Source organism: Thalassophryne amazonica, chromosome 6 (assembly GCF_902500255.1).
Source record: "Thalassophryne amazonica chromosome 6, fThaAma1.1, whole genome shotgun sequence".
Lineage (NCBI taxonomy): Eukaryota > Metazoa > Chordata > Actinopteri > Batrachoidiformes > Batrachoididae > Thalassophryne > Thalassophryne amazonica.
Genome location: NC_047108.1, coordinates 57,139,112 through 57,161,495, shown reverse-complemented (window position 1 = coordinate 57,161,495; position 22,384 = coordinate 57,139,112). Strand labels below are relative to the sequence as shown.

The window sequence follows — 22,384 nt, the reverse complement described above, 5'->3', positions numbered from 1 at the left end:
AAGTTCTCCGACAACTCCGCCCTCATTGGACTCATTATGGACGATGATGACGCGGAGTACAGAGGACTAACTCAGGAATTTGTGGACTGGTGTCAGAGGAACCACCTCCTCATCAATGCGGGGAAGACCAAGGAGATGGTGGTCTTCAGACACTGCCCCACTACACTCCCCCAGTGAACATCCTGGGAAGGGACATTGACAGAGTGGACTCTTATAAGTACCTGGGTGTTCATCTGAACAACAAACTGGACTGGACTCACAACACGGACGCACTTTACAGGAAGGGTCAGAGCCGCCTCTACCTCCTGAGGAGGCTGAGGTCTTTTGGAGTGAGGGGGCCACTCCTGAGGACCTTCTATGACTGTGGTGGCTTCAGCCATCCTGTACGGTGTGGTCTGCTGGAGCAGCAGCATCACAGAGAGGGACAGGAAAAGACTGGATAAGATCATCAGGAAATCCTGCTCTGTCCTGGGCTGTCCTCTGGACTCTGTGCAGGAGGTGGGGGACAGGAGGGTCCTGGCTAAACTTACATCTATGCTGGACCACGAGTGTCACCCCCTGCAGGACGTTCTGTCTGCTCTGGAGAGCAGTTTCAGTGACAGACTCATCCACCCTCGCTGTGTGAGGGAGAGATTCTGCAGATCGTTTCTCCCGGCTGCTGTCAGACTGTACAATGAACAATGCTAGTACTGTGGTAACCATAGCAACCAGGACAATAATCATGTCATTACCTGCTGTATTTATTAGGTGCAATAATTTAACTTATGGTGCAAACTTAAGTCACTTTACCTACTATATTTTAACCTGTCCATATTGTAAATATCAGAGTAACTTATCGTACATTTCACGTTGAAGTCACTTATCTGATCACTTTTACATCCCGACAGTGTATATCATCCCGGCAGTGCAGCATTGAACTAAACAATGGTAGCCTTATCATTACCCAGCACTCAGTGCTTTTTTTAGTTCTTGTTTTTTTTTAAGAGATACTTGTCTGTTTTATTGCATGCCCTTCTATTCCTACTGTTCTATGCTGCCATGTGACACTGAAATTTCCCCATTGAGGGATGAATAAAGGCTTTTCTTATCTTATCTTATCTCTTATCATTTCCTTGGACATGTTCATAGACTCTTTTAATTCCTCCATGTCTTTTTGAAAAGTTGTATAGGCCATGCTGTTTTCGGGACATAGTAGGTCTTGATAAAAAAACAAATCACACTACTGCCGTACCCAAACACTGAAAGCTAGCTTACCAAAACCAGGCTAGCTTAGCTTAGCTTAGCCTGCAACATCCCAGCTTCCTTGCGGGGACGTCAGGCTGACTGCTGATGCTAGTGGCAGCCTTTGACAAGCTGTAATGAGCCACAGGCCTGGGTGGAGCCTCCAGTGGGCCGAGGGGCCGTTGGTGTCCACCAGTGAGTCGCAGTCCTGGCTGGGGCCTCCCACGAGCTGCAGGCTGGTGCAGCCTCCATCGAGCTGCAGTCCTGCTGGGGCCTCACACAAGCTCGGGAGAGGCTAAGCTGGCTTAGCTTAGCCTGTGTTGTCCTAGCTTCCCTGCAGGAATGACAGACTGACTGGTGATGCTGGTGGCGGCCTCCGATGCTGCAGCGGGTCCAGTTTACGGCCTCTGGCGAGTCGTGGGCTCGGCTTGTGGCCTCTGGCAGGTCACAGGCTCGGCTTGCAGCCTCCAATGAGTCATGTGCTGTTGACGACCTCCGACGAGCGGTGAGCCTGGATGGAAACATCGACCTGGCCTGCAGACTCCGAACACGGCCGCAGGCTGTAGCGAACGGTATGACCGTCTGCACAAATGCCAACCGTCTGCTCTGCTGCTTGCTCTGGGCTCACTGCTGCTCACTCTGGGCTCACTGCCTCCACCCTGGGCTCACTATTCCTAAAATTGTCCTGTCTTGACTACAAAAATGTAGTCAGTGGTTAGTGGATAAAAGTGGTTAGTTCAAGGTAATTTAACAAACCTTTTTTAATTATTCAAAACAAGAATCAAACTGGATAGCATATAAATATCAATATGTAGACTCTGCCTGTAGTTTATACAGTTGATCAGCTACAACTGTATTACATATGCAGTGTTGATGTGTTTAGACATGTCATTGTGTAGTAGTAATATAATCAGGATCTGCACTGACAGGCATGGACAGAGACACAGACAATCATATGAATTTGCCTTACTGTCTGGTTAATGCCTATGGCTGTGTGTGCAGGAGATACTGTATGTTAACAACATTATAGTGATTGGGGATAAACCTGAATCACATACCCACATACATTCAATTTAGAGTAGTCAAGTGTTGCTACTTCACAAACGATAATGAGTGCTTTTGTTAATGATCTGAAAAATTAGGCTTTTTCAAAAGACTGACTAGTTAATATTATTTAACATCACTTTAATACACTGAATTTTTGTGTATTGTTATATTTTTAAATATGTCTCCAGTGTACTAGTAGTATTGGTGAGTACTAAAAACACACAAAACCATGTTTTAAAACTTTGTGAAGTTGTTCAGTGTAATATATAATGCATCTGACAGTCCTTAACTATCACTTTTTGGAAACTATAGTGTAATTAAAAGCTATTGGGGTGGGGGGGGAGGTGTCTACCTCAACTGCTGAACAAATTTAGTATTTCAAATAGGTGTGATGAAGTCATGGTTATCTCTTGCGTGAGTCCCTCTGACCCTGTGTGCATATGTTTACCACTGTACCAGGTGTATTGAAACTTTTTAACCCAGGTCATCACTTTGCTGAATGATGATGCATTTTAGGGAGAAGCTGGTGATACATCTTGATAGGGGTAATCTGTGGGAATACCCCTGCCACAGTGACTGATCTGGCATCAATAAAACACTGACTTATTAACGCAGTTGATTATGTGGAATTTTTGTCTGCACCTTGTAGTTGTTTAATAAGTATCCCATCATTGTGAGTACTGGATTATACAGTATATGGTTGTGTAACAGCAACATTTCTGTCATTGCATGGTTTGGTCAATCTTATGTTGTACTTTTTTTTAGACTGATCGTAGTAGATGGTCACCCCACTGAGTGCTGTTGGCTTGAGTTCTTCTTTCCCAGTGTTACCAATGTAACTTTTCAAGAAGCTGATATGGTGTAGTGCTATAAGGTAACTTGTAATTTACTGCCGTATAAATAAACTGAATTGAATTGTTTTGCTGAACATTAAGTTTTGGTGGTGGCTTCGTGGTTGGCACTGTTACCTCACAGCAAGAAGGTTATGGGATCCGAATTTGATGTCATTCTTATTATTTTAATACATTTTGTGTGTAGGCAACTTCATTGTGTGGTCACCGTGAATGAGAGCTGAATTGTAATGAAGCCTTCGGGATCTGTGAGACTCAAGAAAAAAAAATAACCCACCCTTTCAACTGCACACTGTATGTGTGTTATGTTCACAGTTTGTGCGGTTGCATATGGTATGTGTCTAAGACGCTTACAATGGCAACACTGTCTGGATGAGACGGACAAAAGTGTTGTCATCTGGTCCACTGTAATCATGGTCAGGCAGGAGATGAAAGACACTATTGATGGGAATCGATGTGTGTGTGTGTGTGTGTGTGTGTGTGTGTGTGTGTGTGTGTGTGTGTGTGTGTGTGAGAGAGAGAGAGAGAGAGAGAGAGCGAAGGAACGGAAATGTAATGAAAGGAATGGGGTAAAAGCAGAAGTAAGAGACAAGTCAAACCCTATTTTCGTTGTTCTTTGTGTTTAGCAGTAGTATTAACCAACTTACTAATAAGCCATATAAGCAAGTTGCTCCATGTTACATCCATCCATCCATTTTCTATACCCGTTTACTCCAGTTAAGGGTCACATAACACAATATGACAGCTGACACTGTTGTAATGTACAGATTCAAGTTTCGTGTTTTTTTTTTGGGGGGGGGAGGGGGGCTGGAATTGTGAGGTGTATTTTTGGGAAAAAATGTGAGGTGCTCAGAAATGCAAAAGCTACACTTAAATGATGTGCTCATTATTAAAGAAATCCTGCCATAGTCCTGAGGGTTTGCTCATTGGTTAAAAAGAAGCAAACCCTAGATTTCATAGAAAAATACATTTGTTTATTTATTTTTTGTTAAATTATCACTTACCAATTAGTGAAATCACAAGCATGTTTAAAAAAAAAAAAACAAGACTAGAATTCCTCAGTTTCTTCAGTAACTTCACTGTGCCCAACTACATAGGTGTACACAATGTATTTTGTTTATAAATTAATTTTAATGTGCATATTTATTGCATTGGTCTTTGGTTAATTACCAAAAGAACAAGTTTACGGATACAAGGGGCAGAAATGAGAGAATAAGTCAACATGATGGCTGGTGCACTCTAATAAGGAATACACTGCCTCAACTTAAAAAAAATAAATAAATAAAAAATAAAGTTAATAATTTGCATGGGTGTTTTTAAGCAATTCATCTCAGCCATTGCTGACTAAATGCCATGAGATGTTTATAGTCAGAGTAACTCACATTTAGTAAGGCATTTAAGGTGCGTTTACACATAACCAAGACGCATTACGAATGTCATTTTTCTGTCATTCGTGACACATTCCTAACATTCTTAATGTGACTTAACGCATCTAAATATGTTTCTTAATAGTGCATGTTGGTGCATGATATTCTTGATATTCGTGTAGCATGTTTTTGCCTGTCAAAAAATCCTCCACGAATGTCACACACCACCCTCATTTCATCTCACATCGTGGAGGTCGCAACTGAGCATATTGATCCGTCTTGATGAGTATTGATCCTTAATAGAATGTGACAATGTTCGTAGTGGTTCCTGTGATGGTTCTTGGAGCCCAAACTGTCACACGTTATTACGAAGTGACACGGAAACTGTCAAGTTTTGACACGACTTGTAATGCGGCGTCACATTTCACTGCGCACCACGACAAATCAGTTTTCTGTCACGTGTGCACAATTAAACTCGGCTCCAAATGTCGTCCCACAGTTCCTGCTGAAGCTCCTCAGGATGCTTCTGCAGGTTTTCCACCTGCTGTTGTAACCGATGAGCGGGAGAACGAGTCTGAGCAACCAGAGGAGCGAGAGGAGACTCACGTGCAGCCAGACATCTCTGCACTTCCTCCAGTTCGGCGGAGGAAGAAGCGCGCACACAGTTAAACCCTGCTGCACAACATTCAGTTTGATTGCTGACACCAACTCGGCTAAAAGTCTAATTTCAGTGCTCTTCAGCGCGCTCCTGCAGGTGTTCCACCTGCTGCATGTGCCTGATGTTTGGGAAAATGGGCGAGACGAGAGCCGCATGAAGCCACACATCTGGCTCTGTCCTCCTCCTCCTCTCTGCGCCACTCCATGGCACAGAGCCCAACTACGCATGCAGTCACAAAGTTCTTCTGAAAAACTGAAGTGATCTGAATTGGGTTGGATGAATATGGGTGTGTGTGTGGACACAATTCACCTCGTTCACAACGTGACAGAACTTAACGATGCGCTGTTACGCGCAATAGCGCGCAACAACACAGAACACTATTCTTGACCGTGCGTAATGGTTCCTGATAATTCTCCAGCAACATGTGCCATTAATCATAACGTGTGGTAACAGGTTGCAGCAGTTCCTGAGGACACCTGACGCCTCTGTCCCGAATCATCACATTCGTGATCAGCAGCCAAGAATGTGTACTTCGTGGCATTCATAACTTGTCGTCGTTATGTGTAAACGCAGCATAAATAAAGTAGTTTTGTACGCTTGATTTACTTTGTCATCTACAAGGCACATTATGAACCAATTTAATTAAAAGGTTTTAGTGTTCTTAAGTAGTCAAATTATTTTATTTAAGGTATTCTGTTTTCTTTATTTGAGTTCAGTCCTAGTTTGAAATGTCCATGCCAGGGGTAGGCAACCTGTTCCAAAAAGAGCCATGAGGGTGCAGGTTTTCTTTGCAGCCACTGACTCCACCAGGTGATTTTACTGATTAATATCACTTTGAGCAGATGGAATCAGTTAATCAGTGAAATCACCTGGTGGAGTCAGTGGCTGCAAAGAAAACCTGCACCCTCATGGCTCTTTCTGGAACAGGTTGCCTACCCCTGGTCCATGCAGTTGTTTCATTTTTGTGAAGTTTTAATGTTTATGTCTAGCTGTTTTTTTAAACTAACAATTTTGTATCACCATCTTGTAAGTTATCAATTTACTAAAATGCGAATATGTAAAATATTTTTTGTGTGTGTGCGTGAAAATAATCCAATTTAAATTATACAAAGTAACTCCATGAATTATATAAAACAACCCCATGAAGCATGTTTTAGAGTGTGCTGAAGCATCAGAAAATTTAAGTGTCCTGGTGGTGGTCCTGTCTCTTCATCCTGAAGTCTATCATGAGTTTTGTCTTATGAACATTCATGGTCAGGTTGTTCTCTGAGCAACAGAGAGACAGTTCCTCCACCTCAGCACTGTACACTGTCTCATCCCTGTCGCAGAGGAGTCCAACCACTGTGGTATCATCTGCATATTTTATAATGCGTGTGGTTGGGTGGGTTGGAGAGCAGTAATAGGTGTACAGGGTGTACAGTAGAGGGCTCAGAACGCAGCCTTCAGTGAATCGGCATCATTGGCACTGATTTGGTGAATTGGGATGAAATTTTTGAAAAGCTCAAAAATTTCACCCTGATTTAAAAAAATGGTGCCGATGATGGCCAAGACTACTGCATACACCAAGTTTGTTCAAGATTGACAAAAGATGGATCAAGGAGTTACTGTGATTCTTCAAACCACACCCCAATTTGCTATTCATGGTGAAAGGGGAAGGAAGAATAAGAATTTTTGTTTTTTTACTTAACTTGTGAATACATAGGCTGCAATTTAATGCTAAATAAAGAAAATAAAAAAGAAAGTTTCCAGTGGGCTGTCTTATGTGTGTCCCTGTATGGAGCTAAATCCAGGCCAAACGTTTTTTAATCTGAAAATAAAAAAAGATTGAAAAAAATAAATTTTGAAACTGAAAATTCAATGTTTGTTCTTGAATTTTATAATAATTTAAAAAGTATTATCAAAATAAAAATAAGTGTAAGATATATATTTTTCAGTTTAAATAAATTTTTGATTCAGCTCTGTAATTTTCATCAATAATTTCTTTTCATTCATATTTCTTTTTTTCACCTTCAGATCTTTTTTTTTCACTTTCAGATCTTATTTTCTCAGTTTCAAAATTTTGGCCCCGTTCTGGCGTGGGAGGGCATGGCTTCGATTGAGAGGGGCGTGGAATTGTGAGTGACAGGAAAGCAATCAGTCCTCAGATGATGTTGCTTTCAGGAAATGTGGGTACTTTGATAGATAATGACTTAACACTTTCTCTCCACTGTATTGTCTTGATACCTGTAAATAAAGTATTGCTAAGGACAACGATGTCAATTACAAGTAATTCTAGACCACTCTTGGTCATTTTTGATGTTTAAAAACTGGATAATATGCAAGATTGTAAACTTTTACACCTATTCCTAAAAAACCAATGTGTCCCAAATCCACACAAGACCATGAACACAGTGCAGCATCGCCGCATAAAAACGAGGCAGGTCGCTCATTTTTATTGTCCATCAGTTATTGTCCATCAAGCAGTGGAGTGTTAACAAGTTTCTAAGTGACACACAGAGAGACCTGGCTCAGCAGATCTGAAGGAAGCTTTAATATGGACAGAACCGCCGGTAAATCCAAATCCAAAGCTGACTGGAAGAGCGCTCCGGCTACCGGCGGTGTGAAGAAGCCTCACCTTTACAGGCCCAGCACTGTGGCACTCCACTGCTACCAGAAATCCACCGAGCTGCTGATCCACAAGCTGGCCTTCCAGCGCCTTGTGAGAGAAATCGCTCAGCACTTCAAGACCGTCCTCTGCTTTCAGAGCTCCACTGTGATGCTCTGCAGGAGGCCGGCGAGGCTGACCTGGTCAGCAGCTCGTGGATCAGCAGCTCGGTGGATTTCTGGTAGTGGTGGATCTCTCTCAGTGCCTCAGTGCCGGGCCTGTAACGTCGAGGCTTCTTCACACCACCGGTAGCTGGAGCGCTCTTCCGTGCGGCTTTGGATTTGGATTTACGGGCGGTCTGCTTGGTTCTGGTCATATTAAGTTTACGCTGTGAAGTTGCCGGCCACTTTGTTACATCGTCATTAAATTCACTATCTGGTACACCATACGGATCCACTGAACCAACTGCTACACATCGATCACAATAAACAGCTTTATCTCAAGGGTTTAAAGCCTCATAATAAGCATTCATTCGCTCTGTTTTCTTTTACGCGCCAGCCGCGTAGTAATCCAATATGGAGACGGGAGCAGAGTCATTATCTATCAAAGTACCCACGTTTCCTGAAAGCAACATCATGTGAGGACTGCTTGCTCTCCTGTCACTCACAATTCCACGCCCCTCTCAATCGAAGCCACGCCCTCCCACACCAGAACAGGGCCACAATTTTGAAACTGAAAAAATAAGATCTGAAAGTGAAAAAAGATCTGAAGGTGAAGAAAGAAATATGAATGAAAATGAATTATTTGATCAAAATAATTACAGAGCTGAATCAAAAATTTATTTAAACTGAAAAATATATATCTAACACTTATTTTTATTTTGATAATACTTTTTAAATGATTATAAAATCCAAGAACAAACATTGAATTTTCAGTTTCAAAATTTATTTTTTCAATCTTTTTTTTACTTTCAGATTACAAAACTTTTGGCCTGGATTTAGCTCCATATCCCTGATGATGATTATAATGCTAATAAATGGCAGCTTGTGCAGCAGCCATACCATTTTTGCACTTATGTGACCTTATATAACTTGGTCTAATCTAGAATAATTAACCTTCTGTGACCCAGAGTGAGATACGTACACTTGAATATAGGTGTTTGGAATGGAAAATAGATTGATAGTCTATTTCCACTTCTTTTTCACTGTTTTCTTCCAGTTTACACTTATTGCAATATTTTCTTCATCTCTTCCTCATTCTTATTGAATTGTTATGGAGCCAAAGAGCATTGACTTCTTTCTTTCTCTCCCTCTCCTTTTATTGGACCACTTCTCTCTCTCATGCTTAGAAGCACTGTGGCTATAATGCTCTGTTGTATTGTGCTGTAGTAAATTTATCATACGAGTCACCCTGCAGTGTTGTTTTGCAATTTATGGGCGTTGAACTGATTTCACTCTGTTGCATATATGTTGTGCATATGTATGTTTTCTTTCAATGCATGTGTGTTGTATCTATGTGCATATTTTCAGCAATGCATACTACATTGTGTCACAGGGCACATTGCTGTGGATGGCTACAGATGTATTTTTTTTGTGTTTATGTGTGTCTTTTATTTGCTGGAACCTTTAATACTTGCAGACAATCGATACACAAAGGACCAATGTCTGGCCCTGTCTTCTTTTAAAAAATGCTCGCCACACAGTGGTCCAGACCCAGAGTCAGGAAGTCAATAAAGCAAAGCTGATGATGCGCTTGTTTGTTTGTTTGTTTTTTTTGGTCTTGTGTGTTCTGGCCTAAAGTCTGATATCGAGGGGAAATGTTTCATGTCTCATTATTTTTACACAAAAAAGTATTTTTTGCCAGTTCTGTGAAAGTGCTGAATATTTTCTTGTGACTATATTGACACGTTTGCTAAGATTTTTCTTTATTTCTCTTTCTCAGGGCTGATGGCAAATGAAGTTGAAGAACAGGGGTTGATACTCTAAGTCACACTGGAAGAAAAAGGAAACGCAAGAGGAGTTAATTGCTCAGACACTTTTTTGCAGTCTTTTTCACTGTCATAGTCCACTGATTTATGAGGCTTTGACTGGTCAACGAGAGGATTACACAGTGGAAAACACACACACCGAAGCCCTCGAGCCCTAGATCTCACTTCCCCTCACCGCTATGTGTTCCCACTTCCACCCACCCCTTCTTTTCCTCTCTATCCTGTTCTTCTCTGTGTCCTCCACCTCTATGTCTTCCTCGTCCCTCCTCTCCTTCCACCCACCAGAAGGAGGCCTCACACATTTGGTGGTCCATAACAAAACTGGTGAGGTCTACCTTGGAGCAGTTAACTGGATCTACAAGCTTTCCAGCAACCTCACCAAGTTAAGAAGCCATGTAACCGGCCCTGTCACAGATAACCCACGCTGTTATCCTCCACCTGGTGTACAGTCTTGCCCACATGAGCTGGTGCAGACATCCAATGTCAACAAACTCCTACTTCTTGATGCTGCCCACAACCGATTAATTGCCTGTGGGAGCACTTCCCAGGGAATATGTCAGTTCCTGCGTCTGGATGATTTGTTCAAACTTGGCGAGCCTCATCATCGTAAAGAGCATTACCTATCCAGTGTGGCTGAAGCAGGCACTATGTCAGGTGTTGTCATTTCTCCTGATCTGTTTGGAGGCGGAGGGAAGCTTTTCGTTGGCACACCCATTGATGGGAAATCAGAGTATTTTCCGACACTGTCTAGCCGCAAGTTAATGTCCAATGAGGAGAACGCTGACATGTTCAGCTTTGTCTACCAGGATGAATTTGTTTCTTCACAACTTAAGATCCCCTCAGACACCTTGTCTAAGTTCCCAGCTTTTGACATCTACTATATCTACGGCTTCAACAATGAGCAGTTTGTGTATTATTTGACATTACAGCTGGATACACAACTCACCTCACCAGATGCAAGCAGTGAACAATTCTTCACTTCTAAAATTGTTCGCTTATGTGTTGATGATCCCAAGTTCTACTCATATGTTGAGTTCCCCATTGGCTGCACCAAGGATGGAGTGGAGTATCGCTTGGTTCAGGATGCATACTTGGCCCGGCCAGGGGCCCGTTTGGCACGGTCACTTGGTATTCAAGACCGTGAGGAGGTTCTGTTTACTGTATTTGCTCAGGGTCAGAAGAACAGATCCAAGCCACCCAAGGAGTCAGCTCTGTGTCTGTTCACAATGAGAAAGATAAAGGAGAAGATTAAAGAGAGGATTCAGTCATGCTACAGAGGAGAGGGGAAACTCTCTCTCCCCTGGCTTCTCAACAAGGAGCTCGCCTGCATCAACTCAGTAAGTGTTTGAGTTGGCAGATGTCAGCTGTTTTTGTGTGTGTGTTGTGATTAGAATTTTGTGGCAATTGGTAGCTGTGGCAAGGATCTTCCCTAGAATCTTATTTTAAATCAAAATTGTCAGATGGTGTTGAATCCAACCCAGTGTCACAGCAAGTCGTGATTCAGCAGCACAAAATGTATACATTAATCTATTGGTTCATGATATTGTGATGAAAAGTGCCTCATTTTCGTCACAGCAGCACAAATTCATTCTAATTCATTCCATGATGGCTGCACGAAATTAAAAGTGAAGTGGGGGGGTTATGGTTAGGGTGGGGGGAACTAAGATTAGGTTATGGTTAGGTTAGTGTTAGGAATAGCGAGTTAAAAAAAACCCTGTCACGAAAATTTGACTCATTTCGTCACAAGAGCATGAAAAAAAACGTGAGACTGGGCTGGTTGAATCAGACACTGTACTAATGTAGAACTTCTCCCTAGAGTCCAAGAGTAACACATATTTAGAACTGCCTTATTTTAGTGGCAGTAAATAAATTGGTTTGCACTGTCTTTATTAGTTTATTAGTTTTCATTTCACAAAAAAATAGCTTTTGTAATATATGTTGGATAGAAAAAAATGACAGACAGGTTACAAAAACATTTTCTTATTCAAAGCTTGCTGAACCTGTCAGCTTTGCTTTGAATTATAAGCAAAGAAAGTGACAGGAAAACACTCTCTGATGCTAGCATGTTAATTTGTTGTGTTATCTACCTTGTTACTGATGCTAGATTATTTAATTAATTAATTAATATATCCAGTGTAGCCTAGATCTCAGATTAATTTCAAAATAATGTTACGTTGAACTCAGCAAAGAGCTGGGTGGTGCAACATGTTTCCTCTTTTTACAGTTGTGCATGGCTTGCATGTTATTAGTCATTTTTTACAGCAGCTGTTTATATGTAGAGTTTTTTATTTCTTGAAACATGATACATGAGTTTTCGCTACACTCAGCTCACTGACTGAACCATGTGAAATGTTGTCAGGATTGTGTATAGAGCTTATACCACCACAGTAGGAAATCTTTGTTTTGAATCGCTGACATTGCTAAGGGCCCCTTCACACATAGTACGAATGTGGTTGAATTGCGCATGAAGCAGGAATCATATGCAATACGTGTAAAACTGTAGCTGCCTCCAACGCCTCATACACCTGTTGCTCCAACTATGTGGGCACACACACAAGTGTCGGCCAAATTCCAGGTGACATGCATGAACATCTAACACCGCTCCCTTGGCATTTAGAAAATGTGTGGCCATTTGCACTATTAGCATGAAAACAGTCAGCAGATGATCACTTTTGAGCTGGATGTAAGTAAGTAAGTAAGTAAGTAAATTTTATTTATATAGCACCTTTCACAGACAAGAGCCACAAGGTGCTTCACAACATAAAAGCAGAGTACACCACACAAAACATCAGACAATGGCCGAGACATAAAAACATAAAACAAACATAGGATAACAGAGCAGCCTAAAAGCTAAGCAAACGCTTGAGTAAAAAAGAAAGTCTTAAGTTGGCTTTTAAAAGTATCGACAGAGTCCAGTGAGCGCAGAGAGAGCGGGAGACCATTCCAAAGCCTGGGAGCAACAGCCTGGAAGGATCGCCCTCCTCTGGTTGCAAAATGGGTGCGAGGAACCATCAACAGATTTTGGTCCACAGACCTCAAAGCCCTGGCAGGGGCATAAGGCTGGATAAGGTCACAGATATAGGGAGGCACCTGGCCATGTAGAGCTCTAAAAGTTAAAACCAAAATTTTAAAATTGATCCTGAAGGTTCAATTGACAGATATGAAATCTGTCTAAGTGCCCCCACGAGTGTGGCTTTGCAAACAGACACAGTGACACGTTGTGTGCACTGAACTGACAGGGGGTGTGTCCACCTACAGGAGAGGCTGTGGAGATCTCTGGTTCTGGATGTCCCAGCTGGGGAACACGTACTGTGTTTGGACCGACATGAACTAACAACTACCCACTGTGACGCGCGTCTGCTTTCTGTCCTCATGTGGACATACATAAAAACATATATTGTTGTTGCAATGGGCTGCAGTGAGGGGAGTGCACGCCGCACACATTGACAGGCTACCCCAGGTGAAACGGAACTGTCTGAATGTCACGTCACCCACATGAGCTCTGTTCCACATGACCGGGTGTCTGTCCTGCGATGTCCACAAGACGTGTATTGGCCAGGACACATGCGCAGTGCCAGCTGGACATGCTGCCAGCAGATGTGGACATGATAAGAGCACCCTGCTTCTCATTCATGTCATTTCATGACTGTAGGTCTGTGACTATGAGTCATCTACACAGGAACAGACGGATCATACTTGTATTGCCCACTTGATAAGAGGGATTCAATAAAATGCTGTGTTTTTATATGGTGTGTGGTTGTATTTTTTTTAAAATATGTCCATGTCCTTCTTGATATCAGGCATTTTCCCTCACCTTTTACAGGACAGCGATGGTAGCTCAGTAGTAACATTGGCTGGCAATCAGCGCTTTTGGAAATTGCAGGTTTGAATCCGGTGGGTGGCATATATATATATATATATATATATATATATATATTTTATTTTTTTTTCACAGCAGCTGTGCAATGTGGTTACACATGCTGCAGCTGATCACACTGTGTTCCCGCATGCACAAAACCGTCGCAGCGGCATTGTTCATGCCTGCCCGTTGGCTCGATGTTTTCATAATTCGCTCATACGAGCTGTTCCCCCGTGATTCGCCCTGATTTGTACTTATTCATACTATATGTGAATGGGCCCTAAACCGCGCTAAAGTGTGACACTCATATCTACTTTGTTTTGATGACCTGGGTCTTCTGAGCATTTCATCTTGAATAGCATGTACAGTGGCTGTGACCTGCCCTGATTTTATGCCATGCTGCTGTTGTGGGCACTTGGAAAGCTCAGCATTGTGGAGACAATGTTCACTGAGGTCCACAGTCCTGGGAGTTGCCAGATCTGTTCTGTATGGATCGACCTACTTTTGGTCTACTCATCAACACAGCAAGAAACAGGAAATTGCTAGTGCTTCTAATAATTGTGTTGATATTACATCTGTACCGAGTGTACTTTGAGGCTCACATTTAACAGTTCTTCCAATATATGGTCTATAGCCTGTGCTCTGACTGCAGTAAGTGGAGGAGATTTTTTACAGCTTCATTCTGTGATTAACAACTTTCCCAGAGGTGACCCTCCTCTGGTCATGGGTGATTTGAGTGTGACCACTGGTACTGACAGAGTTTACTATGAAGACTATATTGTTCCCCATGGATCTGGCAGCCATGGTAAAAATGGCTCAGTGCTTTTGTCTTACCAAAAAGTAACGGGCTGCAACTTGCTGGGTCCTGGTTTCAGTATCCAAAACAGCACTGCTCTATGAAAATTCAGTAAGGTATATCTTATATATTATATTCCAATTCTAAGGTGGACTGATACGTAATATCAGTGGTGTAGCTGAGATTGATTATATTCTCATGTGAAGATGCTGAAGACTCCTGCAGAGTAAAGTTTATATAAAAGTGCCCAGCTATTAGTGTGTGAATGTGGGCCGTATCTTACACAAAGTCCAACACATTGTTCATTTTCAGCTGACACAGTTGTCATTCTTGTGTCCTGCACCTGCATCGCCTAAATAGTAATAATGCCACTTGCAGTCGTGTGGGCTTGTTGGTGTAAAAATCTGGCGTGGCTGGCCATAAAGCTAGTACATTAATTTTGTCCTACAGAAGAATGTATTTGCACTTTAGACCAGCAACAACCTTTTCTGAAGTCTAATGCCATGTAGTGTTGTACTAAGAGTCCCACAGTGAAATGTGCCTTGCTTAAGTGACTTCGCAGTACACATGCCCTCTGCTTATCTGCACATGTCTTCAGCAGTCACCTGTAATGGTGTAATATTAATATGATGGTGTATTTCAGACACTGTAGCCAAAGTGGAAAAACAGACTGTCTCTCTCTCTGTCTCTCTGTCACTCTCTCTCTCTCTAATACGAGGTCTGTTAGAAAAGTATCCGACCTTTTTATTTTTTTCAAAAACCATATGGATTTGAATCACGTGTGATTGCATCAGCCAAGCTTGAACCTTCGTGCACATGTGTGAGTTTTTTCACGCCTGTCGGTTGCGTCATTCGCCTGTGAGCAGGCTTTGTGTGAGCAGTGGTCCACCCCTCTCGATTTGGAGCTTTGCTGCATCAAATTTTTCCAGAAACTGTGAGAGACCTCCAGGTGGACACCATTCGGAAAATTCAGATGGCTTTCAAGGACGATTTTATGGGGATTGCACAGATTAAGGAGTGCTCCAGCCGGTTTAAAGACAGTGTCTGAAAGCACGGCGCACTCCGAGTGCCGATCGACAGGCTGAAACAACCAGATCATTTCCAACGTGAAGGCTTTGTTGATCCAGGACGTCGTCTGACTTACACAACAATGGCAGAAGACGTGGACATCAGTACTTTTTTGGCACATTCCACTGTTACAGGAGTTTTTTTCATGGAAAGAGGAACGGAGGGATGTGCCACCGTGCCGCTCATGGCACGGCACAAAACCACCTCCATGTTGGTCTCACAGGACGGCTTTCAGACGGCTTTTCAGTCATGTGACTATCCGAGAAATTGTGCATGAGCTGGACATGCTCCAACATGTCCTGTGAGGCTTCATCATGGCGTTGCTTTGCGCCATGCAGACCAACACGGAGGTGGTTTTGTGCCGCGCCATGAGCGGCGCGGTGGCGCATTCCTCCGCTCCTCTTTCCATGACAAAAACTCCTGTAACAGTGGAATGTGCTGTTCATTTCCAAACTGGATGCTCTGTTGATCCGGGACGTCGTCTGACTAGCACAGGAATTGAGGAAGACGTGGACATCAGCACTTTTTCGGCACATTGAGACAGACGTGCGGAGGAATTCCGCGCGTCGCGGTGGAGCCGCATGGCACAAAGCAACGCCGTGATGAAGCCTCACAGGACATGTTGGGGCATGTCCAGCTCATGCACAATTTCTTGGATAGTCACACGACTGAAAAGCCGTCTGAAAGCCGTTTGAACGCCGTCCTGTGAGACCAACACGGAGGTGGTTTTGTGCTGCGCCATGAGCGTCACGGTGGCACATCCCTCCGCTCCTCTTTCCATGGAAAAAACTCCTGTAACAATGGAATGTGCCGAAAAAGTCCTGATGTCCACGTCTTCTGCCATTGTTGTGTAAGTCAGACGACGTCCTGGATCAACAAAGCCTTCACGTTGGAAATTATCTGGTTGTTTCAGCCTGTCGATCGGCGCTCGGAGTGTGCCGCGCTCTCAGACACTGTGGGCGGTCTTTAAACCGGCTGGAGCACTCCTTAATCTGTGTAATCCCCATAAAATCGGCCCTGAAAGCCATCTGAATTTTCCGAATGGTGTCCACCTGGAGGTCTCTCACAGTTTCTGGAAAAATTTGATGCAGCAAAGCTCCAAATCGTTCAGACATTTTATTCGCAATAAAAATCCGACGAGAGGGGTGGACCACTGCTCACACAAAGCCTGCTCACAGGCGAATGACGCAACCGACAGGCGTGAAAAAACTCACGCATGCGCACGAAGGTTCAAGCTTGGCTGATGCAGTCACACGTGATTCAAATCCATATGGTTTTTTAAAAAAATAAAAAGTTCGGATACTTTTCTAACAGACCTCGTATATGATGCATAAAATACATGACAGAAGTGAAGTGAACACAGCCATTAATCAAAGTAAATGTAAACACTCGTGGAAGAATAGAAAACCTCACCTTGCTGCTTCACTGCTTCATCTCAGGTAGCTTTGGTGGCTGCTGTCTGATGTGCATTCTGACAGTTTGGTGGTAATCCATTTGCTTGCCTGAAATCTTTTCACTTGCTTCTCCTGTATCGATATCACACTGTGTATTTCTGGTGCAGTATGGTTTAAAGGGAAGGTCAGCTGCTACTCTAATTGTCCCATATCTTGTTTGGACTACAGTCTGCCCATGTATTATGAACATAGTAACTTCAACACTTTTGCACCAGGGACCTGACTTTCAATCATATCCTGGACTCAGCTGTCAGAAGTGTAAGTATATTGTGAAGGTTTCAACCTTGTGAGGAAAGTTACTTATTTTGATGGTGACATTCATGTTTCTCAGACCTTGGCCTTTGAGATTGGGAGACACCTGGCAAGAATTTATGGAATTATTAGATGGTTTGCCCTTACCTTTGCAGAAGAATGAAGTTGCAAGTCTCCTGTTGCTTGTGATTCTGTTATTATTGTGTGATCTGGACATTATGCAGTGAGCACAACTAGGTGTCTTTGATTCTGTGTCTCTCTGGAAAATTGTTGGGTACCAGTGGAATGACATTATTTCCAATGATCTTTTAGTTACGGAGACTCAAATGAGCTGCACTACTTGCACTGTAAGGGAATGCTAGCAAAGGCAATGTGGTCACAAGATGTACTTCCCAGCACAGAGGTGCCTCAATGCTGAGCATCCCAGCAACAGGAATAAGCTACATTTCACCTGTTTGTAGTAGATAGATGGCTACTTTCAAGAAGTGGGGGTGGATTGATTGTCTGCCTCAGTGGTTGCCATTATGGAAAAAGTGCAGTTCTGTGGTCTGGTGGACATAACAACATGCTATATTGTGCATGCTTCATGACCTGACCTCTTCAGTGCAGTACACTGCAATGCTGTGCTGGCATGTTGGCAACAAAACCTGTGTTTATCATAATCTGAGTAACCCCAGGATTATGACTCCACAATACTTGTTCATAGGCCTTCTGCAGTCAACCTAAAATACAGATGACACTTTGTTCCAGGCTTACAAATAATTCATCAATATCTGTAAGCTCACTTACGAGGTCTATTAGAAAAGAAACCGAACGTTTTATTAAAAAAAAAAACTATATGGATTTGATTCATATGTTTTTACGTCAGCCAAGCTTGAACCTTCATGCGCATGCGTGAGTTTTTCCACGCCTGTCAGTGACGTCATTCGCCTGTGAGCACGCCTTGTGGGAGGAGTGGTCCAGCCCCCTCATCGGATTTTCATTGTCTGAGAAGTTGCTGAGAGACTGGCGCTGTGCTTCATCAAAATTTTTTCAAAAACTGTGAGGCACATCCGAGTGGACACCATTCGAGAAATTCAGCTGGTTTTTGGTGAAAATTTTAACAGCTGATGAGAGATTTTGGATTGCTTCTATCGCTGTAAGGACTTCCCACGGAGCGGGACATCGCACAGCGCTCCGAGGTGACGTCGTCATCCTGTTTCAAGCTGAAAACCTCCAAATTTAAGCCTCTGTTGACCCAGGACGTTGTGAGAGAACAGAGAACTTTCAGAAGAGGTCGGAATCAGCAGTTTATCCGGACATTCCACTGTTAAAGGAGATTTTTTTTAATGAAAGACGTGCGGACAGATTGGCGCGTCGGCTCGCAGCCGGCGCGGCGCACTTGCCACAGGAAAAACACCTCCGTGTTGATAACCATTTGTAAAATCCAGGCGGCTTTTGGTGGCTTTCAGTTGAGTGAGTATCTGAGAAATTGTTTAACAGCAGGGCATGTTCCAACTTGTCCTTAAGGCTTCCAACGGAGGTGTTTTCTTCTGTGGCACGCCAATCCGTCCACCCGTCCACACGTCTTTCATTAAAAAAACTCCTTTAACAGTAGATTGTCCGGATAAACTGCTGATTCCGACCTCTTCTGAAAGTTCTCTGTTCTCTCACGATGTCCTGGGTCAACAGAGGCTTACAGCTTACAGATAGAAACAATCCAAAATCTCTCATCAGCCATTAAAATTTTCACAGAAAACCAGCTGAATTTCTCGAATGGTGTCCTCTCGGATGTGCCTCACAGTTTTTGAAAAAATTTTGATGAAGCACAGTGCCAGTCTCTCAGCAACTTAGACAATGAAAATCCGACGAGGGGGCTGGACCACTCCTCCCACAAGGCTTGCTCACAGGCGAATGACGTCACCGACAGGCGTGAAAAAACTCTCGCATGCCCACGAGGGTTCAAGCTTGGCTGATGTAATCACACGTGATTCAAATCCATATGGTTTTTTAAAAAAAATAATAAGGTCGGATACTTTTCTAATAGACCTCGTATATGCTTAAGGTCTGCATAGATGAACAAGGATGATTGCTAGTTCAGACTACTACAAAAGTGAAATCATTTCCTTTTATTGGGTACATTAACAACTGTGATGAACAAGTCATATGTGTGTACCTCCAACATTTACCGAAACAAGAGGGATTAAAACTGATGTTCCTTGATAAATTAAATGTAACAGTGTAAAACTGTCCCCATAGCTGAATAAGGACATATGTATTCATGCAGTGTGATGAACGGACTGGTGTCTGAGCTTAAAGTGTAAACAATTCGTATTGTCTACTGCAGGTGTGTGGCTTGTCTTTCCCTTTCCTCATAGGTGTGTAGGCCTAAGGGTACTGGAAAGACATGAAGGTGTGTGTGTGTTTTCATCTGCTCCAGTCTCACACTCATGCAGGCATGCAGGGACGCACACAGAGTCTTGTATGAATAATTCACCTGGTCTTACCTTCTGTTATTCACTCGGTGCTCCATAACAACCTGCCATAAATCTCTGGACTACTCTTCACCTCTCTCTCTCTCTCTCTCTCTCTCTCTCCTCTTACACATGCTTTTCCATGTCTTTCTTCAAGCCCCATCATTTACATAACGCTTTCTTTCATTTTACTATCTTTTTTAATCCTTCTGCTCCTTTTATCTTCCTTTTATTTCTGCTGTCTTTCTTTCCTCCCCGCACACCCCATTCCTGACCTGTTGAATTTTTTTTTCTTTGTTTTAATACACATTTTATCCTGCTTTAACTGACAGCTCAGCTCAAAGTTTTCAGAGACATATTGCTGTTTTCTGCTACGCACTTGTTTGTCCATTAACAATCCTGCTAGGGAGGCTGGAAGTCAGTCAGAGCTGGGGGTGCTGAGAGAGAGTCTAGGTTATACAAGTATCATGACACCATATTTAATGATGCACAGCAATGCAACATTTGTGATTTTTGTAGTTTTAGTGCAATTTACCTTAGGCTGGTAAACCAGACCCATTCACTCTGCAGATACATTTGCTTCATAAATTTAATTCTCAAACTAATTCTGAGTTCGTGCATATTACTCTGTAATAGACAACAAACTTGACAACCAGATTGATGTATGTCAAAACAACACAGCATATTCAGTTATTTACAGATAATAATAGTGATAATAATAATAATAATAATAATAATGTTTGTATAGCATTTTAACACTGACAAAGTACTTCACAGAACAATACACAATGAAAACAACACACTTAATGCACTTTGACACTTGCACAAATTTGATCCCTTCACTGGCATGTAATCTTGCGTACCAATGAGTCTTCAGTGGTCTTCTCTGACTGACATCACTTTGGCCCTTCAGACGTTGACCCTCAGGCCAACCCATATTGCGTTGTCTATTAACAACACACAAGTTAATAATGATTTAAATTAAAATGATATAAAAACAGAATTAAAACACTAAACAATAAAATAATTCCCACCATCACGAATTGTAGGCAGCCGAGAAAGCGTGTTTTGAGCCTAGATTTAAAATTATTGAAAGATCTTAACTTTTTTTTTTTACATATGGACTGCAGGTTTCCCCATCATTTTCCCATCATCAGTTCTATTGTATATGCATAATAATTAGACAAAAGAAGAGATAACTTGACAAATGACAGAATCAGTTCATATGCCCTGTCATCCATCTGTCTGCATTTACTATGATACTACCATTATGCTACTATTGAAATAAAAGAAAAATGTTTTTTAAATTGATTTGTTAAGTAAATGTATTTCCCTTTTAACTACAGCTCCCCACTAGTGGGTGTGCTGCAGCCCCTTCAGCACCCCTACTTCCAGTGCCTCTTAACACTGCATTATTCTTTGGAATCTTCATGCTATTTTTTAATTGCTCATGTGTAAAAGAGTAATATTGTGTGAAATTAGTTTGTATCCATTTTTATGGTTATACAGTGTGTCCGGAAACTATTCACAGCGCTTCACTTTTTCCACATTTTGTTTTGGTACAGCCTTAAATCAATATGGATGAAATTCATTTTTCCTCAAATTCTACACACAAAACCCATAATGACAATGTGAAGTTTTTTTGTTTTTTTTTTAGATTTTTGCAAACTTATTAAAAAAATAAGAAATCACATGCACATAAGTATCCACATGAAGCTCAAAATTGAGCTCAGGTGCATTCTATTTCTACTGATCACCCTTGACATGTTTCTACAGCTTAATTGGAGTCCACCTGTTTAGATTCAGTTCATTGGACATGATTTGGAAAGGCACACACCTGTCTACATATAAGGTCCCACAGTTGACAGTACATGTCAGAGGACAAACCAAACATAAAGTCAAAGGAATTGTCTGTAGACCATCGAGACAGGATTGCCTCAAGGCACAAATCTGGAGAAGGTTACAGAAACATTTCTGCTGGTTTGAAGGTTCCAATAAGCACAGTGGCCTCCATCATCTGTAAACGGAAGAAGCTTGGATCCATCAGGACTCTTCCTAGAGCTGGTCGCCCGTCTAAACTGAGCGATCGGGGGAGAAAGGCCTTAGTCAGGGAGGTGACCAAGAACGCGATGGACACTCTGTTAGAGCTTCAGCACTCCTCTGTCAAGAAAGGAGAACCTTCCAGAAGAAGAACCATCTCTGCAGCAATCCACCAATCAGGCCTGTATGGTAGAGAGGCCAGACGAAGCCACTTTTTATAAAAAGCACATGGCAGGTCACCCGGAGTTTGCCAAAAGGCACCTGAAGAACTCTCAGACCATGAGAAACAAAGTTCTCTGGTGTAATGAGATAAAGATTAAACTCTTTGGTGTGACTGCCAGGCGTCATATTTGGAGGAAACCAGGCATCATCCCTACAGTGAAGCATGGTGGTGGCAGCATCATGCTGTGGGGATGTTTTTCAAGTTCAGGAACTGTACTAGTCAGGATTAAGGAACAATGAATGCAGCAATGTACAGAGACATCATGGATGAAAACCTGCTCCAGAGCACTCTAGACCTCAGATTGAGGCGACGGTTCGATTTTCAGCAGGACAATGTCCCTAAACACACAGCCAAGATATCAAAGGAATGGCGTCAGGACAACTGTGAATGTCCTTGTGTGACCAACCTAGAGCCCAGACCTGAAACTAATTGAACATCTCTGGAGAGATCTGAAAATAGCTCTGTACTGACGCTCCCCATCCAACATGACAGGCCTGTCATAACATGACGATTTAGCCAGCGTA

The 22,384-nt window shown here is 42.4% G+C and overlaps 1 protein-coding gene across 1 annotated transcript in view; it reads left to right on the top strand.

Annotated features, from left to right (window-relative positions):
• LOC117512209 (plexin-A1-like) overlaps positions 1 to 22,384 on the top strand; it is a 1,069,160-nt gene that overhangs the window by 120,648 nt on the left and 926,128 nt on the right. The window contains 1 exon segment of the mRNA XM_034172199.1: positions 9,670 to 11,052. Coding sequence (XP_034028090.1) covers positions 9,895 to 11,052 — 1,158 coding nt within the window. The 5' untranslated portion in view covers positions 9,670 to 9,894.